The sequence below is a fragment of the Garra rufa genome, chromosome 6 (assembly GCF_049309525.1).
Source record: "Garra rufa chromosome 6, GarRuf1.0, whole genome shotgun sequence".
Classification (NCBI taxonomy): domain Eukaryota; kingdom Metazoa; phylum Chordata; class Actinopteri; order Cypriniformes; family Cyprinidae; genus Garra; species Garra rufa.
The window spans coordinates 38,994,678-39,020,129 of record NC_133366.1 but is presented as its reverse complement, the minus strand read 5'-3'; the positions used below and the strand labels follow the sequence as shown (position 1 = coordinate 39,020,129).

General features: G+C 36.9%; 1 protein-coding gene across 1 annotated transcript in view; it reads left to right on the top strand.

Moving 5' to 3' along the window:
* apbb2b (amyloid beta (A4) precursor protein-binding, family B, member 2b) overlaps positions 1–25,082 on the top strand; it is a 57,522-nt gene extending 32,440 nt beyond the window's left edge. The window contains exons 11-18 of the mRNA XM_073841578.1: positions 3,254–3,400; positions 8,185–8,312; positions 13,011–13,125; positions 13,345–13,432; positions 13,522–13,605; positions 15,939–16,054; positions 16,199–16,378; positions 18,987–25,082. Of these exons, the coding sequence (XP_073697679.1) occupies positions 3,254–3,400; positions 8,185–8,312; positions 13,011–13,125; positions 13,345–13,432; positions 13,522–13,605; positions 15,939–16,054; positions 16,199–16,378; positions 18,987–19,157 (1,029 nt within the window). The 3' untranslated portion in view covers positions 19,158–25,082. The remainder of the gene's footprint in view (positions 1–3,253; positions 3,401–8,184; positions 8,313–13,010; positions 13,126–13,344; positions 13,433–13,521; positions 13,606–15,938; positions 16,055–16,198; positions 16,379–18,986) is intronic.
* Positions 25,083–25,452: the final 370 nt, after the last annotated feature.

Here is a 25,452-nt window from a genome sequence, read left to right as displayed (position 1 = left end):
CGGTTGCTCAAAAAGACAGAGGTGATCCACAAAGTGTGTTTAATCCTTCAGATATTTGATTACGCAATGTGTCATATGCACTATTTAAAAGTTTTAGGTCTGCAAATTTTGAAAGACATCTCTTATGTTCACCAAACCTTTTCTTATTTTAGTATTTCTTAAAGTGTTATTTATTTCTGTGACGGCAAAGCCGAATTTTCAGCAGCCATTATTCCAGTCTTTAGTGTCTCTTGATCCTTCAGATATCAATCTAATATGCTGATTTGGTGCTTAAGAACATTTCTCATTATTTATTTAAAAGAACAGAATTTGAAATTGAAATAATTTTGTAACATTATAAATGTCTTACTGTCACTTTTAAATTTAATATACCCTTTCAGCATAAAAGTAAAAGATCTCACTGACCCCAAACTTTTAGACAATAGTATATCAGTGATGTACAAGTAAGTGAACCTTGGTGAAATAGGGTGGATCTAGTACATCATTTTACAATACATGACATACAAATAGGGATGCTAAAAAATGGCAATATTGGGTTTGGCTAAAAGAGAAAAAGGTCAAAATTGTGCACTGAAAATATATGTCTACATTGAAAATGTGACTTTTCTTGAAAATGTGATTTGCTAAGCATCATACATTATAAATAGTCTTGTGTCATACACTACCAGTCAAACGTTTTTGAGCAGTAAGATTTTTTGCATTTTTAAAGAAGTCTCTACTGCTCCCCAAGCCTGCATTTATTTGATCCAAAGTACAGCAAAAACAGTACAATTCTATTACTATTTAAAATAACTATTTTAATATATTTATTCTTGTGATTTCAAAGGTTTCAATAGGTTTCTTTGATACTGATTTTTACTATAATTTTTCTGTAGCATTATAAATGTCGGTAACACTTTACAATAAGGTTCATTAGTTAACATTAGTTAACCACATTAGTTAACATGAACTAATAATGAACTGCACTTATACAGTATTTATTAATCTTTGTTAATGATAATTTCAACATTTACTAATGCATTATTAAAATTTTGTTAACATTAGTTAATGCAGTGTGAACTAACATGAACAAACAATGAACAACTGTATTTCCGTTAACTAATGGTAATAAAGATTAGTTAATACAGTAACAAATGTATTGCTCATGGTTAGTTCATGTTAGTTAATACATTAACTAAGGTTTAACTAATGAACCTTATTGTAAAGTGTTACCTAAATGTCTTTATCATCACTTTTGATCAATTTAAAGCATCCTTGCTGAATAAAAGTATTAATTTCTATATACTGACTTCAAGCTTTTCAACGGTATAGTGTTTAATGTTACAAAATCTTTTTATTTAAGATAAATGCTGATCTTTGGATCCTTCTATTCATCCAAGAATCCTGAAAAAAATTTACTCAAATGTTTTAAATATTGATAATAATAATAAAAAATGTTTCTTGAACAACAAATCAGCGTATTAGAGTGATTGGTGAAGGATCATGGGACACTGAAGACTGGAGTAATGATGCTGTAAGTTCAGCTTTGATCACAGAAATAAATTACATTTTAAAATATATTTTATATAAACAGTTATTTTAATTACTAAAAATATTTCACAGTATTACTGCTTTTGCTGTAAATTAAAAATCTTACCGTTCAAAAACTTTTGACCTGTAGTGTATATAGTTGAAAAGGTCTCAACTGGCAAAATTCAACATAATTGTTCCAGATAGAGACCAAACAATACCAAATACAAGTAAACAGTACATACATGCAGCCTTCAGTAAACTATGCACTCTGCATTAGTAAACTTTGCAGTTAGGCTATGATGTATATTGCCTACCGTATCAATTCAAAGACATTTTAGGTTTTTAACACTAAAATAATTGTTTATTTCTGAAACTTGAAATGCAGTGGATAGCCTAAATTATGTGTCTCATTTGATTGGGTGGACCAGCTGAGTGGGCTAGTGCCACCCTGGCCCTTATGTAGCCTCGCCTGTGTACTGAATACTTGAACAGACAGAAGAAGAATTTAGCTCTATGCATTGCAATTATGCAGCAGCCCCAATGTAGCTCAATTTTAACTGTTACTGGATTTTTAAATTCCAGTTATATGTTGCTAGATGAAAATTCATCTGCCATTCAATATATACGTCCCCTTGGGTCATGCTCTATCTCTCTCTTTCTTTCTCTATCCCTTCTACTTGTTTCACACTCTTCCTCTCGAGGATCTGTTCTTTCAGCAGCAGTTAAAATCAAACTCAAAGAGCATGACAACATTCTGCCTATTATTAATCTCTCTCACACACAAACAGTGTCATAATGGAGGCGCCTCATCACAGATTGTCAGAAAAGAAGAGAGACTGAATGATGGATGATTTTGCTCTCGGAGTGCTGGGAGTGAGATACAAATGAGAAAGGCGGAGGGAAACGAGTGGAAGATGAAAGAAAAGATCTTCCAGTAAAAGGGGTCCTCTCTTTTGATCTCAGCACCCTGTTTTAAGAGCTTGTGTGTGTGTGTGTGTGTGTGTGTGTGTGTGTGTGTGTGTGTGTGTGTGTGTGTGTGTGTGTGTGTGTGTGTGTGTGTGTGTGTACCTGGTATTCATCACGTTGTGGGGACCAAATGTCCCCACAAGGATAGGAATACCAGTAGATTTTGACCTTGTGGGGACATTTCTCAGGTCCCCATGAGGAAACAGGCTTATAAATCATGCACAATGAGTTTTTTGAGGAAGTAAAAGTGTGCACAATCTCCTGTGAGGGCTAGGTTTAGGTGTAGGGTAGGTGTAGGGCGATAGAAAGTACGGGTTGTACAGTATAAAAACCATTACGCCTATGGAATGTCCCCATAAAACATGTAAACCCAACGTGTGTGTGTGTGTGTGTGTGTGTGTGTGTGTGTGTGTGTGTGTGTGTGTGTGTGTGTGTGTGTGTGTGTGTAAATGATAATGTATGTGTATGAATGCACTCTCTCTCTCCTTCTCACTTGTTTTAACAGCAGCTATACTTAGAAGATGCCATGTGAAAATTTTAAGAGGTGTTTCCTCAGTTCAGTCTCTCTCACTAGAGAAGAGTTGGAGGATTTTGGATATGAGGCATGATGGAATATATGTAATAGATAAACACATTATTAAATGCCTGAGCTTGTTCTTGTGAAAACTGTTATTGTGAAAGTCGTTTATTTGCTGTGCTCTTCATTTGTTGCTGTTGCCCTGTAGTTATTTGTTACATTGTTTGTGCTTAACGAGTGGGTTTGTGTTTATTACAGTGTTTTGCTGTGCGCTCTCTCGGCTGGGTAGAGATGGCTGAAGAGGACTTGGCTCCGGGTAAAAGCAGCGTCGCTGTTAACAACTGCATCCGTCAACTGTCTTACTGCAAGAATGACATAAGAGACACTGTGGGCATCTGGGGAGAGGTGAGATATGGCTTATCACAAACACAAACAAGCTGGTTCAACCAGCCAGACCAGCACTAAACTAGTCTAAATTAATCTTTTTAGCAAGGAGCATAAACATATTCATTTAAAAATATACACTGTTTCTAAACACGTCTTGTATCATCTTGAAGATAAGGGGGGATAAAACAAAAAAGAGACCAGAAAGGATAAAATGAAAAGAGGGAAAGCCGAAAATGTCATGCAGAAAAAAGCAAGTGAATAGAAGAAGAAGAGGAAGAAAGAGAGAGATTAATGTGTTGTGACAGGACACAGGAAGAGAGCCTCTGTTCTCCTCCTGCCTTTTATTTTCTGGTCTGATCATTTATTCATTGCTTTCAACACACATACAAGCACAAGCATCCTTAGACCTTATAGTAGCCTGTGACATTGATTCCAAAATTTAGTGAGTTGCCTGCATAGGCAGTATTTCAAGGCATCATTGCTGCGTTTCCGACTTTATCTTTATTTTTAAATTTTAAGGCATTTATGCTTCATTGAAAAAAAAAATGACTAGCTACAGTACGTTTGTTATAAATACTTATATTTAATTTAGTAACAAATCAGTCAAAAAATGGCAGTTTTGCCTATTATTGTGCATTTTATGTTTAACAGGGTATCGCTTTTTTAAATTAGCAAGATGAAGCTACTGTGTGGTCTGTTTAAATTGTTCTGTTTGTGCGAAATTACATGGAGAACAATTAGAGGTGTAACGATACACGTATTCGTACTAAACCGTTTTGTATGAGGCTTTCGGTTCGGAACACATTACGTCCTGAACGTTTCGATTCGTTGGACTAATCCTATTACATTTGGAAAATAAAAGAGCTTAAAGTGTGTGAAATATAATGTTCTCAGTGCAACGGTGCTCAACAAGGCAGTTTGTGATGGTGAGGTAGTTTGTTAGATTTCCCTCTTTTCCTCTCTTAAATAGTTTGTAAATGCCTATGCATTTTACTTTCACTTTCGAATTAGTGGCAATTAAGCGTTGATTGAATTGACAACAACTGTAGGCTACTACAAACTCACATTAAACATCAGATGTTTAATTCAGGTCCTTGAAATCCTTGAAAGTTTTTTAAAAAGGAACATACATAGATGCAGGTCCTTGAATGTGCTTGAATTTATTTTGTGCAAGAAGTTTTCTGGAAAAAAAAATCATATTATTCCCCCTGGTCTGCTAATGTGTTTTTCGCCAACACTTTGTGGCCTATGAATACTAGTTTGCTTAATTTACGTTAATTATGCACATTTACGACAAATAGAATATCCAATCTCTGTCATATGGCCAAAAAAATATTTTTTGACACATGAAAACTGTAACAATGTATCTTACAAGGTAACACAATGCAACCTTGCTCTCACTTGAAATGTGTCCCCTGTAATAAGCCCTTGAATTTGAGGGTATTAGACCTGGAAAGTCCTTCAAAGGTCCTTGAATTTGAAGTTAACCAAGGTGTGGGAACCTTGTTATTAACAAATGAATACAAATACACCATGCTGTAGGCCTAATATAAAATAAGAAATAACTTACACAAAGTTCAAATATAAAACATTGAAAATCAACAAATGTGGTGGAACCAAATAAATAAGCAACAAATGTTTAAAAAAAACTTCCAAAATCATTTTAGTTAAATGGAAAAAGTCAAAAGGCCTTCCAAAGCCTAAAACCTTTTTAAAGCAGGCGCATTTCTATTTCGTTTCGAAATATTTTTGTCTTTCTCACCTCACTCGTCAGCTCGACTCACTCTCCTCACATGATAAATGAAATCCAACTCCTGCCTGATCTGAGATGAGACAGTTGTCTGGCACACTGCATTGTTCAAAGTAAAACCAAAAAAGAATACTTTATGGTGCATCTGTATATTCTATCCCAGTGGTTTTCAATCCTGGTCCTGGGGACCCACTGCTCTGCACATTTTGTGTGTCTCTTATTTAACACACCTGATACAGATCATCAGCTCATTAGGAGAGAGATCCATGTACTTAACTGAGTGTGTCAGATAAGGGATACATACAAAATGTGCAGAGCAGTGGGTCCCGAGGACCAGGATTGAAAACCACTGTTCTATCCAGTATAGACAAGATAGCGACAGTGATTGTAATTTCTATTTGCTTTTGATGCAACACGACACTCACATTCAGTGTATTTAAGTGTCACGCCTGTTTCACACATACTCCGTCTGCAGTGCGTATGCAGTCCATGTGCGTTACGTATGCGATGCAGAAGCAGCACAGACTCGTTTTGCTTTCACACAGGACGCGTTTGCAGTCCGTTCCTGATCCGCGGCTGTTTACCACAAACACACCATTTATCCGTTATTTTGATTTCAAATACAAACGTGCTTTTTCAGCATTGTGATACTCTTTTATCACAGTACAGTACACTAATACAATAATACTAGATATATTCACGTTTAAACTCAACGTATTATAAACAACGTATTATTCAATGCACTTACTAACATCACTCCCAACCAGTGTGGATTCGTGAGAGGGTGTGGAACAACAGACGCTATCCATGCTGTTCGCCTACTCATGGAGAAGCATAGGGAGAAGAACAAGAAAGTGCACATGGCATTCCTCGACTTGGAGAAAGCTTTCGACCGAGTGCCCCATGACCTTATCTGGAGCGCCCTCCGCTCGCATCGTGTCCCAGAAGCCTATGTGAGATGGGTCCAAATCCTGTATGGGAGGGTCACCAGCGCTGTCCACTGTCCTGCGGGAACCTCGCCAACTTTCGCAATCAACGTGGGAGTACACCAGGGTTCGGCCCTATTGCCGTTCTTGTTCATTTTGTGCATGGACGTAATTACAGGAGACATCCAGACACCCCATCCGTGGACACTCCTTTATGCCGACGATGTGTTCCTCGCCAGTGAAGAGCGCCCAGCTCTCGAGAACCAAGTACAACAATGGAAAGAGAGGCTAGACGAGAACGGGTTGAGGCTTAACCTTGTGAAAACAGAATATATGGAGGGCGGCCTGCAATCCGACGGCACCATTAGCGTCGATGGACAAGACCTCAGGAAAGTGGAGCAGTTCAAGTATCTCGGCTCCACCCTCTCGGCAGACGGTGACATCCTCCCGGACGTCCGAGCCCGGATCAATGTGGCCTGGCTCAAGTGGCGCCAAGTGACGGGTGTTCTCTGCGATCGACGAATGCCCAACTGCCTTAAGGCAAAAATCTACAAAACCGTCGTTCGACCAGTGGCACTATATGGCTCGGAGTGCTGGCCTGCATCCTCAAATCACCAGCAAGCCCTTCACGTCATGGAGATGCGCATGCTTAGATGGACACTCGGCCTGACCCGACTGGACCATGTCAGGAACAAGGATGTCAGGATGGTCCTGAATGTGGGACCGATTACTGAGAAGATGAGAGATGTGCGCCTTCGATGGTATGGCCACGTTGTGCGCAGCAAGGAGGAGTCGGTGGCCAAAAGAGCAATGTGTCTCAGTCCTAGTGGGCGACGGCCGCGAGGGCGACCAAAGAAGCGATGGATGGACCGAATCAAGGAAGATATGAAAGCAGCCAATGTCGACCCCGAGGATGCTCTTGATCGGAACAAATGGAGAGAGGCTTGCCGCACAGTGAACTTACGCGGGACGAACGCTAGGAAAGAAGAAGATTATTCAATGCACTTGACTTCTAGATTTGTATATTAAGTTGCTCAAGCAAGTTGCAACACATTTAAACAGCATAGGTAGGCTATAGCTTCCTTTTCTTATTGAAATTGGGCTATCAGAAATATTTTAAATTAAAACTTACCACAGACAGAAACAGTCGGCTCTCTGTGCCTTTCTTTCGCATTAAATCTGTATTAAAAACAATCTTTTAAAGAACTTTTCTACCTGGAGAAGTGCATCTATTATGTTGCCTTGTTTATTTAAAACTGCACTATTTTAAACCTAGCCAAAAAGCCACGTGTTGACTGTGAAACACAGTAGACTGCATTTATATGCATTTATGGTGCATTTCCGTGTCAATCCATGTTCATTTTTACAGCGAACAATGCGCTGTCACTTTAATTCAGCGCATACACCGCAATGCAGCACAGCAAAAAATAGACTCTGTGCCGAAACGATCGCTGCACTGCTGCAAACGCACCGCTTCTGGGACGTACTGCCGGACAGCAACCGCGTGCAGTGTGAACGCTCTAATCCGTTAACATGGGTGCGGAAAAAAATACGCAACACATACGCACTGCAGACGGAGTGTGTGAAACAGGCGTCAGCCGTTAAGCTACTGAACGCTAGTGGCCGGGGCCTATGGTGAGAAGATGACTATTCGCCGATGCCTTGCTCTGGAGGCGGTGTTTATGCAAATGCTTGTGCCTGGGTGATATGACCTTGCACCTCAGTTCCAAATGAGCCGTTTTTGGAGCTTTATTAGATACATGCTTTGTTTATAATGAGGAGGAGGTTTTAAGCTATGAAACTGCTGGATGGTTTAATGATACAAAGACATCTTATATGCCAAAAGATCAAAGCTAATTCGATTTCTCATGTCATGACCCTTTTAACTAAGTGTTTTCCCTTAATAAACTACTAATTTGCTGCTTATCAGGAGTTAGTAAGCTAGTTGTTATGTTTAAGGGATCTAGAATGTGGCCATACAGAATAAGGCATTAATATATACCTATAAGTACTAATAAATAGCCAATTTGCTAGTAATATGCATGCTAGCAATCATCTAGTTAATAGTGATAATTGAAGAAAGCTTGCTTATATCTTGTCTTTCAACATTGTGCATGTGTGTCCAGGGGAAGGATATGTACCTCATTCTGGAGAATAACATGCTGAATCTCGTTGACCCGATGGATCGTAGTGTTCTACACTCTCAGCCAATCGCAAGCATCCGTGTGTGGGGCGTCGGCCGTGATAATGGAAGGTGAGCACTGGTTGCCATTGGCAATGTGTATTTTTATGGGCTAGTTAAGGAGAACATGTTAAATGATGTAGGATTTATGAAATGTTTAATAAATGACAGAGATAAACTGCACAAAACTGAATGATTAATAGCTAACTCTTTACTTATGAAAATGTGGGAGGTGTTTCTAAAATTCTCTTGGAAACTGCGCAGATGGGCCAAAAAGGGATTTATTTCGGTTAAAAGGTTTCAGCTCTCAGCTGCCACAAACAGCATTGGGTCTTATTTACTCGAGGAGCTAATTTTCTACTTTGCTGATCCTGTTCGGCTGACTGCTCATCTACCAACAGTAATAATGTTTAATCTCCGTGACCCACTGAATGTTAGCTTAAAGCTCTGCAATCTTTTTGAGTAAGCAGTTTCTGCCTAGTTAAATCAGATAAAGAGCACTTCAAAAACTGAACTGACCTGCAGAAGATATTGATTGTATGTACATTTGAGATTTACAACTCTTTTTTAATAAAGGTAAAATGCTGAATATTAAATAATAAACAATCAATTGGGATCAGTAAAATTTGTAATGTTTTCTAATGTCTTTTCTGCTCATCAAATCTGCTTTTATTTGAATAAAAATACAGAACAAAATGTAATATTGTGAAATATTATTTTATATTATATTGTTAGAAAAGATTTCTATTTTGAATAAATGCTGTTCTTTTTAACATTTTGTTCATCAAAGAATCCTGAAAAAAAAAACATTAAGCTGTTTCCAACACTGATAATAAATAACCATTGTGTGACACTGAAGAATGGAGTAATGGCTGATAAAAAAAAATCAGTTTTGCATCAGAATTAAATTATGTTTTTAAGTATTTTTAACAAATAAATGTAACTTTGATGAGCAACGTTAAGAAACGATTTTTAAAAAACGAAAATTGTACTGATCCCAAACTTTTAAACGGTAGCGTATATAACAATAATTTGTCATTTTAAAGGGCTGGTTTTCAACCAGTGTTGCCAAGTATTTTCAAAATGTTAAATCCAAAAAAGTTTTCCTCACTGTTTCTCCATTAAACAATCATTAGTAAATAATAATACTAATAGATGTTCATATATATGCACAAATAGAAACATGCATTGTTATTATATTTAATAAAAGTGTTTAGTATATATTTACTAAATATTCTTTCATTAAAACAAAAGCAAGACTCTCATTAACAGTGATGAAGGTAAAAGAAAGTAGTTTAAACACTGAGTTGAATCTGACAGCTTGTTTTATTCACAAGAATATTTTTTTCATTTTTCTAAAATATATTGACTATTCAGTGTACCATACTGCATGTAACATATGTCCTGCGCTTCTTTACATTTCCTTATAATTAGAGATTTCAGATCTGCAAACGTCAGCATCTCTGCTGCACCTGTGACTTTCCTCGTGTGCTTATTATCTATTAGACTCTGCAGGAGATTCACTTAATGTGTCTGTGTTAATGCATTCTGAAATGAAGACACTCCTCCACATCCTTCACGCTAAAGGTCACTATATAATGATTCTGGATTGAAGAATCACCCCAGTGAAAGGAGGACAGAAATAAAAGATTGATGATTGAGAGACAAGTGCTAATGAAAGTTTAATCCAGTGTTATATATGTGTAGAGCGTCATCCAAATGTTGCATATAAGTCTCTCACACACTCAAGAGCTTTACTTTTCCTGCTTTAGTCCCTGAAGAGCTGGCCGGTATGTGTGTGAGTGTGTGTGAATGATGCAGGGGTGGAATGCAGCATACTTCATCAGGGATGCTGAATCACACTTTTGGCTGTAAGCAGTAACACACTCTGACCAGCAGGTGGCACTCTTCACATGATTCCTCAACAGGAATCATGCTTTAGGCTGGGCTTTTTTGAATTTATCGTGTAGTCTGCATGTGTGAGTATGTGTTTGCATGTGATCATTGTGTCCCTCCTATGCTAATACTCCACTAAGCCCATCAGTAACATTTTCCTCCCCAAGACCCCGGAGGAGGTTACCGTAGCGACAAGCGAAATGGGAGGGGGAGGGTAGAGGGAACGCTGGGATTGGATGGAAGGAGAGAGAGCGAAAATGAGAAGGGGGTAAAAAAAAAAGAGAGAGATTGAGCGTAGAGAGGTGAGCTGCATGTTTTTAACAGAGCAGAGGATGAGACGAGGAGGTGAAAATCTGTAGAAGAGTGGTATGGCATAATGCTATAGCAAATGTAAGTATTTTTCTCTTTTTCTGTCTTGCATTTTTCATTATTTACTCTGTAGGTCACCTAACTTTATAGTACCCATGAATATAAGCAATGCAATGTTGTTAAGTAGTTTTCAGTGAGAAGTGAGAGGAATAGTAGGAGTGTTAGAAGGTAGAGTGGGTGGAATTGCTCCAGATGGTGTGAATGAGGAGGAGGAGATTTCTAGATAATTATGGATGTACTGTATGTGTTGTTATTTACTGTGGTGAGGATAGTATTGTAGAGTACTGTGCGTTCAGTTATTAAAGTAGGTCACGGCAAGATGTTCACGTCACTAAATGGGTTACATTTGAAAGAGACTGCAACTTCCTTGCGTGCTCCCTCAGATCAGGCCTTCCCTCTGATACCATCCCACACATCTTCGCAAACTAGAACACATGGCTTTTTTTTTCGAATTCCTTAGGGGAACCTCAGGGTTCTGTTCTCGGTCCATTTGCGTTGTACCTCCTTGTAGTTTCTCCTTGACCCTCCAGCAGATTTTCCAGCTGAATCCTGCTGAGGTGTTGTAAAACAGCCCTTTTTGAACAGGTTTACCAGCTTGGGGTTCATTCCGGGCATTATTGAGTGCACTGAGCTCATCAGGTTTTATTCTCTTTCTCTCCCAGTCTGTTAAATCTCTAATTATCACACTGTTACATATTCATGTTTTTTACTGGCTGCACACTGGGAGCTTCATGTTTTGAGGTGTCACATACATTGTGATAAATGTTTGAATTTTTGTCACACCTGCTGGTCTTGTTTCCTCTTTCTTCCCTTTTTTCTCTTCATACACTACCAGTCAAAAGTTTTTGAACAGTAAGATTTTTAATGTTTTTTTAAAGACGTCTCTTCTTCTTACCAAGCTTGCATTTATTTGATCCAAGGTACAGCAAAAACAGTAGAATTTGTAAACATTTTTACTATTTTAAATATATTTTTAATTTAAATATATTTTAAAATGTAATTTATTCTTGTGATTTCAAAGCTGAATTTTTAGCATCATAACTCCAGTCACATGATCCTTCAGAAATCATTCTAATATTCTGATTTGCTGCTCAAGAAACATTTATTATTATTATGATCATGTTGAAAACAGCTGAGTATACTTTTTTTTTCAGGTTTCTTTGATGAATAGAAAGTTCAGAAGAACCACATTTATCTGAAATGGAAATGTTTTGTAACATTATAAATGTCTTTATCATCACTTTTGATCAATTTAAAGCATTCTTGATAAAGAAAAGTATTCATTTCTATAACTTTTTCCCCAAAAGTTATACTGACTTCAAGCTTTTGCATGGTATAGTGTATAATGTTAAAAAAGCTTTATATTCCAGATAAATGCTGAACTTTGGATCTTTCTATTCATCAAAGAATCCTGAAAAAAATGTACTCAACCGTTTTAAATATTCATTGACTGAATTTTTCTTGAACATCAAATCAGCATATTAGAATGATTCTGATGGAGCATGTTATGTTCACAGGAATAAATAACATTTTAAATTATTTAAATAATATTTATAATTTATAATATTTAAAGTAGTAAAAATATTTCAGAATTTTACTGTTTTTGCTATACTTTGGGTCAAATAAATGCAAGCTTTATTTGACAATAAATATCTTACTGTTCAAAAACTTTTGACCGTTTGTGTATTTTTGAGGTTTGGAAAATACAATAAGGATTAAAATGAATCTTCGAAATGAGAATTTTCATCACAAGTTCCAGAAATACCTGTACACATTGGAACCCATTCAATGAAATACAAGCAGAACATGTTTCTGTGTCAATCCTTCATAATACACACGTTGTTACATCAAATTAACTGTGACAGTTGTAAAGCAAAAAGGGTCTGTGAACGATATAAGCAGAAATTTGTTTTGCTTGTGTTTCATTAATGGCCTTTATTGTGAGTATTTTCTCATCATGTTTTTTATCTTTTACTTCAATGCTTTCCGGGACTCAGAGAGAGGTAAATTGATTTACCCTATTGTTACTTGTGTTCTCATCATTGCCTGGTTGCTCTTGCCGCTCGTTTTGTTCATAATAGTCTATTTTTAGTGGAACTGTTAAAAAATGTGTGTAATACAGCTGGAAGTGTAAGTTTAGAGACACTCATTCATCACACAGCCACGTTCACCTGCATATAGTAGGTGAAGTGTGTGCATTTTATACATGGTTATATTTTACACCATTTTTTGTTTGCTTGAAATGTGGGTGTTTCTTTAAGTAACTGTTTTAAATTGATTGTCTCTGTTAAAAATAAAGGACACATCATCTATCAGGGTCTTTCAGGGTAGTTTTTAGCACAAGGACAAATACAAATACATACACATTTAAAAAAAACGTATTATTTTTCTAGTTCAGTATCCTTTTTGGAAATAAGACAGGTTGCAAAATGTGTTTCAGGTTGATTTTTAACAGCTGTTTACATATGATTTTAATCTTGTTTCATTTTAATTGTGTGCAAACAGGGATTTTGCATATGTAGCGCGAGATAAGGACACCCGGATATTAAAATGTCATGTGTTCCGCTGTGACACCCCTGCCAAAGCCATCGCCACCAGTCTGCACGAAATCTGCTCCAGGGTGAGACTTAAACACTACACAAAGACAAAATGATCCTGAGTGTCCCATTCAAAATAGTGTAACTCAAAAATGACATTAGATTGCTGAGAAAACCACTGACAGTCTCAAGTCTGTGCCTAAGGATAGAACACAGCTGAGATGGAAGAAACCGGGTTCACATTCTGTTTAGGCTGCTGATTTAGGGCAGAGGGTTTAATGAGTTCGATTTCTGTGTAATAGATCATGGCAGAGCGCAAGAATGCCAAAGCTATGGCTGGAGGATCCCTACAGGACAGAACACATGCTGGGCTCGACGTCCCTCTACAAGGTAACACAGTATGAGTACACGTGTGTTTCTTCTCTGTTGAGTAATAGGTGTGTTTGTGTGTTAATGTGTATGTTGTGTGTTACCCTTAGCAGAGTTCCCCACACCAAAGACTGAGCTGGTGCAGAAATTCCAGGTGTTATATGTTGGCATGATGCCGGTTGCCAGACCGATAGGTGAGCAATCACACTTACTCAACGTCTTGCACTCACATAATCTTCTTTTCTCACTTACACTTCTCTTTTTTTTATAATGGACCCTGGACCACAAAACAAGTCTTAAGTTGCACAGGTATGTTTGTAGCAGTAGCCAAAAATACATTGTATGGGTCAAAATTATTAGGATATTAATTAGAGATCATGTTCTATGAAGATATTTTGTAAATTTCCTGCCGCAAACATATCAAAACTTAGTAAAATCCATTGCTATAAGCTCAATTTGTTCAACTCTAAAGGCTGTTTTCTTAGTATTTAGATTTTTTTTGCACCCTCAGATTACAGATTTTCGAATAGTTGTACCTCGGCCAAATATTGTCCTATCCAAACTAACCATGCATCAATGGAAAGCTTATTTATTCAGCTTATTTCTTTGTATAAATTGTCCAGGGTCCAGGGTCACATTTGATATATGCATATCCCAGTGACTTTTGTTCACATTTTACACATACAATCCTCCTTGAATTCCTACTTTGTACTGGATTTCTGGATAAATTGATCATAAAATTTGACCTGATCTTTAACAAAAGACAAACACAATCTGGTTTTAAACTAAAAAACAATGCTTTTTTGTGTGTTTGTTTTAAAACAGTGTAAACATTCACAGTGCAGGGTGGAAAACAATATTTATATTTAATATGTAAATCCTTATTTAAAGCAACACTTTTTTTTCCATTTTTTTTTCCTAACTCGTGTCAGTGGTTCATCAACTCATAACAGGGTGAAACGGCACTTTCGTATTCTCTTTGCGACCCTCTATTGGCCATAGCAGCACTATGTAAGTTTGGGTCGTCGGGTAGCGGTTTTGTAGTTCAAATGAGACTACAAATGCGACTTGCTTTACGGCTAAAATAAATAGCAAACAATGTCATTATTATGTTTTATTTCGTTTTCATACTTTCATAAAGTCATGCAACATACTCTACCTTGTCACTGGACATCGTTATTTCCAAAGCGGGTCCTGGATAGCCTCCAAACAAATAACGTGCATGTGACGCGACGGTAGGCTAAATTATTTACAACAGCGGTAATGGACAATTCCGCTTCCAACCTGTAGAGGGAGCGAAGTTCTTCAGTGTTGCTTTAATAGCTGGTTGACCTTCTTCCAAATCAGGCATGCATGAGTTTTAAACATCTTGCACTATTCTTCCTTACAATATTTTTTACAGTTTAGTAATATTTTTTATTGTGGGGTGTGCATCTTCTCTTGAAGGGGTCCTATTATGCCTTTTTTACTTCTTGAATTTTAGCCAGTGTGAGGTGTGTATGTTTGGGCATAAAAAGTTACAAGTTACAAATCTCAAAATCCACTCCAAAGGAAGATATTTCATTTTAAAAAATACATTTTCACGAACTACAACGAACAGCGTTTGTTTTCCGGATGCTATGATGTCACAACCTAAATCCTGCCTACGGAAATTCGAATCATGGACAAGGTGCAGGATTCGCATAACTTTAGCGAGCCGCGCCATTGACGTGTGCGTAAAAACCTCTTTTAGCGATCTGATGTGTTTTTGTAAGAAAAATATCCTTTGTTTAAAACATAAGAGTCACTTTAATCTAGGTTGCGTAGTTGTACACAGGACTTGCTGCTTTGAGAAGGGGCGTGGCAGGACCGAAATGCCGCCTAAGCTCAATTGCAACGCAGTGGGACTGCTAACCAATCACAATACATTTCGTTTTTCGGAAGGCGGGCCTTCATCAAACCCGGAACTAATTGAGGCATTTGTGCCAGCCTGGGGGGAAAACTATTGTAATAATGTAAATTATGTTAAAAAATAATGCGTTTTCAAACCACCAAGCATGAGAGCATGTTCTAGTGCACCCCCAAAACAAAATGAAGACTTGGTAAAAGAGCATAATAGGACCCCTTTAAGGTTTTGCTTTTGTAATCCTTTTCAGCTTTATACAAGCCATTCAAAGACTATTTTTTATATTAGGTGCTCTGAAATCTCTTTGTTGGGTAGTTCACATCAGACAAAGCGTCTTGTAAATAGCAAACTGTGTGATTGTTGTTTTATAGGGCAGGGTGACTCTGACCTCCAATATTGTCTCATTGATTGGACTCCAGCTTAGATGACTCCAGACTCTAGTTAGTTTTTGGAGAAATCATTTCCACCTTGCATAGTGCGCTACTGAAAGCGTCATTGCTTATTTTAGCAGACTGCATTAGTCCATTCTAGGTACTTAGTTGTAGATCAGTTAAAATTGCATAGCTATTTTATGTTGAAATCCAGATATTCTTTTCCTGGAACTGTACATGCTGTTAAAAGAACATATGTTCTTTTTTTTAGGCATGGAGATTCTCAACGGTGCAATAGACAGTTTGTTGACGTCATCAATACGAGATGAATGGACCCCTGTGAGGTTGAATGTAGCTGATGCAACAGTCACAGTAATCAAGGAAAAGGTAATTACACATCCTTTAACTTGTTAAACCCAATCTTAATTGCTAGTTTAACTAATAGTTTAACTTTTTGTGTTAACAAAGTTGTAATTTTGATGTTTAAAATGATGACTCGTGTAAGATTCTTGTTGTCATAACCTATGTTAGGAGGAAGAGGAGGTCATAGTGGAGTGTCGTGTGCGTTTCCTGTCATTCATGGGAGTTGGGAAAGATGTGCATTCATTCGCATTCATCATGGACTCCGGGAACCAGCACTTTCAGTGTCATGTGTTTTGGTGTGAACCCAATGCTGGCAGTGTGTCAGAGGCTGTTCAGGCAGCGTGCATGGTGAGTTATAAAACTATAATAATGGTTCAACACCATCAAATGTAAATGGCCACTATAGTTTTATAATAAAAAAAATCAATGTCAAGACTAGAACTGGTCAATATAGCTACAAAAATTGTATCTCTGTATTCAGTCTGTTGATTGTGGTCAGAATAAGAATAAGAAATGTGTCTTGAACACCAAATCAGTTTGGAACACTAGTAATAGTAGTAGCAAAACTAGTAGTAGAAAACAGCTATTTTAAATCATAGTAATATTTCGCAATGTTACTGTCTTTCATGCATTAACTCATTCTATTGAAAAATGTGTTATTTCATCATTTAAGGTTCATACGTTTCATAAGTTTAAAGAATTGGTTTACTCCTAAATTATAATTTCCTGATAATTTACTCGCTCCTCGTGTCATCCAAGATGTCTTTTTTCTTCTGTCAAAAAGAAAAATTAAGCTTTTTGAGGAAAACATTCCAGGATTTTTCTCCATATAGTGGACTTCAATAGGTATCAGCAGGTTGAAGGTCCAAAGTGCAGTTTTATGGCAGCTTCGACTTAGGGATAAACCCGAAATTCTTGGCCCGAAGCCGAACAAAATCCGAAGCCGAACAAAATTTAACACTGGGCCGAAAGCCGATTACCAAACATGTTTTTTTGTGTCTTTCCCCCATGTATTTTGCCAGTTTCACCATTGCATAAATTAAATAACCAAAATGTGCTTTTTACAGTTTTGTCTTACTTTAAAAAAAAAAAAGAATCAGAACAAATAAATGCAGTCTTGCTGAGCAAAGGAGAATGATATAATAAATGTATTAATAGAGCTGTTGTAATGACTGTTATCATTATTTTTGTCTTACCTTTTATTTTATTTTACAGAACAACAGTTAAATTACAATGCTAACATTTATGAATGTTGACTTTTATTTTGGCGGAAACCCACAAGAAGACCTCAGTACTACTTTTTGCTGACAGCAGCAGATTTATGAATGATTCTCATTATTAAAATGTGTGCGTGTATTAGTCAACATAACGTTCTGTAGTTTATTTACTAATGGTTTAAGGCCATTTTATGATTTCAGTCATTGTTCGGTATAATTTTTTATTTTTTTTTTGCTTATTCAGTCGAACACTGAAAGAGCTGTTTTTGCTTTTTTCGGACAAATTCGGTTTTTCGAACATTCAGTGCATCTCTACTTCAAAGGGCTCTACACAATCCCAGCCGAGGAATAATGGTCTTTTCTAGTTAAACGATCTGCCATTTTCTTAAAAAAAAAAAAAAAAGATATACTTTTTACCCTCAAATGCTCGTCTTCCACTAGCTCTGTGCGCGTCTACAATTTCATGCATTATGTTCATCACATAGGAAAGGTCATGCATGGTTCTTTTTGTCTGCGTAAAGATGGAGAAACTCCATCTGTCAAACGTCGTTCGACATTGTTGGTTTACCTTTTTTTTATAAAGGGCGCACTTTGAGAGTTTAAAAGAGTTCAAAAGCTCCAACCCATGTTCTTAAGAAAAGTTAAAACAGAAAAAAGTTAGTGAATTGATTTGTGCCTGAAGTTTAAAAGGGGATCATTCCTCTTTTTAGTTGTGATATACTGTCTCAGTCTAAATTACATTCACAGTGGTGTTTTAGAAGCCAAACAAATTAGAATATAATATAATTTTATATTATTGTTATTTCTATGACAGTAATAGCCGTATATTGTAAAACAATTGCACTGTAAAATAAATGAAAATAAATATTTCAAAGGTATATTATTTTTGCTTTACACTACAGCAGGAAAATTACAATACTTCCTAATTTCTACAGTTGAAAGAGATATTTTGAATTTGGACTGCAGTAATGTTACCCATTTAACCTCTTAACCTGTGCCCCTATTTTTGAGCATTTTCTGAAAAAACGAAATACCCAAATAAAAATATCTGTAGCTCTTGAACCCTTTGGTCTAGATTCACAAATCTGGTCTAGCTGTCAGCAATTCATACTGCACTTTTTAAGCTTTTTGATGGAAACGGCAGTAGAGCTTTTATTTTGAAGGAAAACTACAGTTTCAGTGAAAACAGGCTTACAAAAACGCATCTTACTACAAATCTAGTGGAAAACGAGTTTACTGCATTCACTGTCAACGGAGTTGATGAAGAGATTAAGCCATATTGTGCTTCCGTTTTTAGTTGGTTTGACAGATACTGGACCAAAGCATAATGGCCCAAAACACAACTTTAAAGACCTTTTATGTTTGACTATTTTTAAAAATCGACACTTTTGGCCCGTAAGACCTATATCGTCTCATATCGTCATGTGACCATGATAATATTGAGACAGTTTTGGTATCGTGATACCACGATATTGATGATATCGTTACATCATGTAGAGTCCTTTGAAGCTGCATTGAAACTGCAATTTGGACCTTCAACCTGCTGATCCCCATTGAAGTCCACTATATGGAGAAAATTTTGTTTTTCCTCAAAAAACCTTAATTTCCTTTTGACTGAAGAAAGAAAGAAAGAAAGGAAGAAAGAAAGGAAGAAAGAACATTTCGTAATGTAAGTTCAAGGTGAAAACATGAATTCATTCACTCACTTTTTCTTGTTGTTTTCTTCTTTGTCTCTGCAGTTGAGGTATCAGAAGTGTCTGGTGGCACGCCCTCCGTCTCAGAAAGCCTGCTCACAGGCACCCCCTGCTGATTCAGTCACGCGCCGCGTCTCCACCAGCGTCAAACGTGGAGTTCTTTCCCTCATCGACACGCTCAAACAGAAGAGACCAGTCACTGAGCTCCCCCAGTGATCTGCCACACAAGCACGCATTCTCACCATCACGCTCTGCATGCTTATAACTATCAGAATGTCCTGTACATATCTGTCCAGACACGCGATGGAGATGAAGCAGAAATCCAGGACGAAAACCTGAGAGAAAATCTACAAGTAATTATCAAATGAGCTGATGCCAAGAAAATACACCCTTTACTCACACTCACAAACACACAAACACCTAATCCAATATCTACAAGCCTCTCTTCCGTCTCCCATATGTCAGTCATGCGTACAGTATATCTGCATGGGAAGTCTCCAGCATGACTGTCAGTAACCAACAGGCTTTGACCATCTTTTAGCACCACTCTGGACAAAGCCTGCTCAAAGAGACAAACTGAAGAAAGAACAAATACGGCTGCTTCACTCAACAGAGCTTCTTCATATTGTCACAGTTCATAGCTGTCACATGACCATATGTGTGTGCGGGTGTGTAGAGGAGCTCAATGCTGCTTCATTTGCTAACGGATGTTCACAAGTGTCATAAAAGCTATTTTTTGTTGCATTATCCTGACGAACACAAAAGAAGAATGGGTGGATGAGAGGAACCCTGCACTGAGTTCCATTCAGAGTTGGATGAGGGACATTCTTTGATATCTTCTGACCAAGGTGTTTCTGACCTCGAGGGCTCAAAAATTGATGTGCAAATTGAAGTTTTGGTCCATTATTAATTGTCAGTAGTGCATCGATGAAGCACAACTCACATACAAGTTGCTTTCAGACCAAGCAGATTTCTATTGGTCAGTCGTTCAATTGGGGAAATCATTCACCCTAAAGTGAAATGACCAATCATGTGGATTCCTTTTGAAACATTGGTAAATGTGACCGCACCTTAAAGAGACAGTTCACCCAAAAATTAAAATTCTGTCATTAATTGCTCACCCTCATGTTGTTTCAAACCCATAAGACTTTCGTTCATCTTCGGAACACAAATTAAGATATTTTTGATGAAGTCTGAGAGCTTTCTGACCCTGCATAGAGAGCAACGCAACTACAAAGTTCAAGGCCAAGAAAGGTAGTAAGCTACTCAAAACTAACCCTAAAGCATTCCAGGGGGTAAAATACACATTTTGTGGAGGGGTTCCTCTGGTCAAATTAGCATTCCATGGGCTAAATATTACATTACTGGGGTCGCTTTAACCCACGGACATGAAAAACAACCCCCTGCAACAGTATGAAAGTAGCCCAATTCCACGGGAAAACCGTGGACTTGGCAACTCTGACATCAGCACTGCAAAAAATGCTTTTCTTACTTAGATTTTTTGTCTTCTTTCCAGCCAAAATACCTAAAAATTCTTAAATCAAGAAGGATTTTCTAAACAAGTAAAAGTTATTTTAAACAAGTCAAAATTAAGTGCGTTTTTGTAAGGTAAGAAAAATAATAATAAAAGACTTTTTTGCTTACCCCATTGGCAGATTATTTTGCTTGTTCTCAGCAAAAACTCGTTTAATTTTGATTTATGACAAAAAAATCTAAGTAAGAAAATCATTTTTTGCTGCGAGTAGTTCAACCTTAATTTTTAGCTACGAGAATACTTTTGTGTGCAAAGTTAACAAAAATAACGACTTTGTTTGACTCAGATGAAGCTCTCATGGTGCGTTCGCACCAGATGTGAATGACACGTTAAGTGATACATGTTAAGTCAATGCAAAGACGCGATAGACCTCCCTGCGGCACGAATGACGCGGCGCGAATTGAGCGTTTCGCGCGTTTGACGCGCATAACGCGTGATACGCGTGAAACTTTGGCGAATATTCGCGCCGCGTTAACCAATCAGGAGCTTGCTCTAGTAGAGACGGAGGCAGAAATCCGAAAAGAAGGACAAAATCATCGTCGCTGTATGTGGATACTTTTATAGAAACAGGAATAAAAAGGGTCTTGCTTGGAAGAAAGTGAGTGAGGAGGTCGGACAATCTGGTAAGTTGTAAAAACGCTCTTTACTCAATTAGATACTACAACCTAGATAAAGCCAACAAATTGAGCTTATTCGCTGTATTTTACAACTATTTTCCCGCTGACCAGGGAATGGCGCGAATTCGCGTCTGTTGTGAAGTGAATTTCAAGCGCAAATAGGGTGTGAAACGCCCTATCAGATTTCATCAAAAATACCTCAATTTGTGTTGATGAATGAAGGTCTTACGGGTTTGTAATGACATGAGGGAGACTAATTTATCACAGAGTTTTATTTTTTGGGTGAACTATCCCTCAAAGGCAACAAAACAACACTACATTACATCAGCATTGCATTTATTCAGTGTCAACGATGTCTTCTAGAAGCCAAATTGTGGCAAATAGATGGCGCAATGCGCAATTTGAAGTTCAAATGAAGCCCTTTTCAAAGAAGGAAGCTGGAAATGAACTTTTTCAGCTGAGTGAAACATCAATAACATTGAAATGCATCAAAGCTTTCACCAAATGATTTTGTTTTCTTCAAGAAGCTCTGCTGACTTGTTCATCTTCACCGGAAGGCTTGGAAAAGATGCCAATATGAAACAAACAACACTGATGAATCGGACATCCCCATAGACTTGCTGTGCATTAACACAGGTGGAAGGACATGACCTGTTCAGTTCAGTGTGTGTAGATGTAAAGTATGAATGTGCTTTTTATATTTCCAAAGTGAAATTGCCTTTTTTTTTCTTTGAAAGAGAAAACGTGGAAGAGAATTGAATAACTCACGGAGCAAAATACAGGAGGCGGCAAGAACTTCGCCTAGAGTCAAACAGTTCAGTCGTGTCAATTCCGCTTTGAACCCCAGCGTAGTGCTTACTTCCTCGAGAGGCTCTCCAGTGACTGAAAATCAAAAAATACCTGACTAATAGGATCTGCAGCACATCCAACTTAGTGAAAAATCTCCAATGTCTGTGAAGAGCTATTTCAGTTCCTGATGTTTGGATACCATTAGTTGCTCTACAGTACATGTCCTGGTTGCGCTTCACAGATGTTTTTTTGAGCCGCACGCGACGTGGTCTTGCTGTAATATGGCGTGCCACCTGTAGTCCTAGACTTGCCCTTTCTTTCACAAGGGTTCTGAGTCACTTACGTGTGTACATATAGTATCTATATATAGCAAACATCGTATCAATATCATAATGCTTTATTTTTCGAATTTCAGACTTTATTTTGTCTTTTTATTTTGGTCATACTTGCCTTGGCATGTCTCGTGATCCCGTTTATTCTGGCCATACTGTACAAAAATCATGTATGTGTTGTAGATAAACCAACTGACGGAACAAAGAAGAGAAGACGAGTGAAAGATGGTAGAGATTGTGAATATGAATTTATTTTATGGTCCTTTTTAGGAGAGCTAGCTCTAGAGGAGGAGATGTGAACTGTAAGTGTCTATCTATGCATTCTTTTAGCTCCGAGGAAGATTTGAGAGGGAAAAAAAGACACATTGCCTTGCATGTCCTGGGACAATTTAAGAAGAAAAACTGTAATGAACAGAAATGATATTTTTTATTTTATTTATTCTATTTTATATCGGTATATACTGGTTTCATTGTGATGTATCATATGCTTAGACATTCTTTACCCTGTATTGAACAACAAATCAAACAAATGTCAATTCAAATCACTGTACAGTTACCCTGGTGTATCTCAGACGCTGACTGCCATGGTCACATAACATTTGAAAAGCCTTGTAGGATCTTTACATTCTGCCCAAACCAACATTTGATGTATGTGCGCTACCAGTCAAAAGTATTTGAACAGTCAGATTTTTTTAAAGAAGACCTTTATGCTCACCAAGCCTGCATTTATTTGATCCAAAGTACAGCAAAAACGGTCAAATTTAGAAAATATTTTACTATTTAAAAAATCTGTTTTTTATTTGAATATATTTTAAAATGTAATTTATTCTTGTGATCAAAGCTACATTTTCATTATCATTATTCCAGTCTTCAGTGTCACATAATCCTTCAGAAATCACTCTTACATGCTGTTAAAGAAACATCTTTTATTATTATTATCAATATTTAAAACAGTTGATAACATCTATTCAGGATTGTTTGACAAAAAGATCCAAAGATTTGCATTTATCTGAAATGAAAGCTTTTGTAACATTATACACTATACCTATACTTTACCTTTTTTTGGAAAGAAATAAGAAATTATAGAAATAATACATTTATTTAGCCAGGATGCTTTAAAATTGATCAAAAGTGATGATGAAGACATGTATAATGTTAAAAAAATTATATTTTAGATATATGCTGTTCCTCTGAACTTTCTATTCATCAAAGAAACCTGAAAAAAATCTACTCAGCGGTTTTCAACATGATCAGCAAATCAGAATATTAGGATAATTTCTGCAGGACTTGAGTATGATGCTAAAAATTCGGCTTTAAAATCAGAATAAATTAAATTTTTAAATATATTCAAATAGAAAACAGTTTTTTTAAATAGTAAAAATATTTCAAATTTTACTATTTTTGCTGTACTTAGGAAAAAATAAATAAATGCAGGCTTGGTGAGCAAAAGAGACTTCTTTAAAAAAACTTAAAAACTCCCCATACCCCCCCCCCCCCCCCCAATTTTATTTTTTTAGTTTTAAGTCTTAAAGTGTTTTAAAAACCTGGCACCCAATGAAGGATTTCAAAAGTCATGTTTTCGAAAAAGCTTAACATCATATGTTTTAAAAATGTGGCGCCCAGCGTAGGGTCTTGAGATGTTAAAATGTTATCTTGATATATTTTAGAAACAAGGTTCCCATACATGAGACGCTAAAAAACACTGAGATGTGGCTAAAGAAAATCAAAGAAGTCCATCTATAATGCATTACAATTAAAAAAAACGTGCAGTGAAGCAATTTTTTTCTGAAATATAATGCAGTGGAAGCTGGTGTATCAGCAAAAGCAGGACTACACTCTTAAAAATAAAGGTTCTTTATTGGCATCAGTGGTGCCATGAAGAACCTTGAACATCCATGAAACATTTCAAACCCAGAATAGGTTCTTTATAGTCGAAAAAGGTTCTCTGGTTTTTTTAAATGTTCTTCAAAATGGTTCTTTTAGGAACTGTTCACTGAAAGGTTCTTTGGGGAACCAAAAATGGTTCTTCTATGGCATCAATGCAAAAACACCTTTATTTTTAAGAATGTAGTGTCCTGTTAATGATTTGTATGATTGATATGTTACGCATCCGTTTAGTCATTTAGTGTATGTTTCGAAATGTCAATTCAAACAAGATAGTCACAATCAGATTTTACACAAAGACCAAAATTAGAGTGCATTTGTTTGGGCAGTATGTAGATGTTTAGCTAGCTCTACTATAACCATTACTCCTGTATCTTGACCACACAAGGCCTCCGCTGAGTGTTAATCAGTCATGCTAAAATGACCCGACACAAATCAATCTGTTTGTGTACTGCACCCCTTCGCTCTCCCCCTCTTATTATCTCTTTTGCAGTTTTGAATATGTGCATGTTGGTTTTTAATTTTTTTCATGTGAATTGCACTCTCACTGTTTTCTTTTAGATTATTTTTTGATTCCCTTCTTTTTGAAGGCGGTTCACAGTGAATACGAATCAATCACTTTTTGTTTCAGAATGAATTCAGTGGCAACCGGCAAAGTCAGCTGTTATGTGCAAAACCAGAACGAGGGAGGAGACTTATGGGTAATGTAGTCCAGTACAATAATTCAGCGTAGAATCATCATTCTCTTGTTAGCCAAGAGTAGTGTGTTTGACTCTAGTGTTCTTGCATGGTGGATCACTCTGATTGACGATTGTCAGGGGGAAATCTCATCACAAGGATTAACAAGCTAAGAATTAACACTACTGGTGAAAAACACTCGAACACCTGTTTTTGTGGAAACGTTGGCTTCCTCTGCTCTACACTAATTTGTACACCATATAAATGTAAACTGTTGTGAAAAATAAATGGCATATCACAAAATACATCAGAATGTTTCTGGGTGTTCATTGATTTTACAATTGATTGTTGTTAGTACCAAGAAATTAACTAATGAATAACTACAAATGTGGTTTTAAAGGGTTCACCTAAAAATGAAAATTTACTCACTGTCATGTTGTTCCAAACCTATAAGACCTTCGTTCATCTTCGGAACACAAATTAAGATATTTTGGATGAAATCCGAGAGCTTTCTGACCCTCCTTAGACAGCAAACTACCACAACTACACTACACAACTACCACCTTCAAGGCCCAGAAAGATAGTAAAGACATCAGTAAAATAGTCCATGTGGTTTAACTGTATTTTATGAAGCTACAAAAATGCTTCTTGTGTGCAAAGAAGACAAAAACAACCAC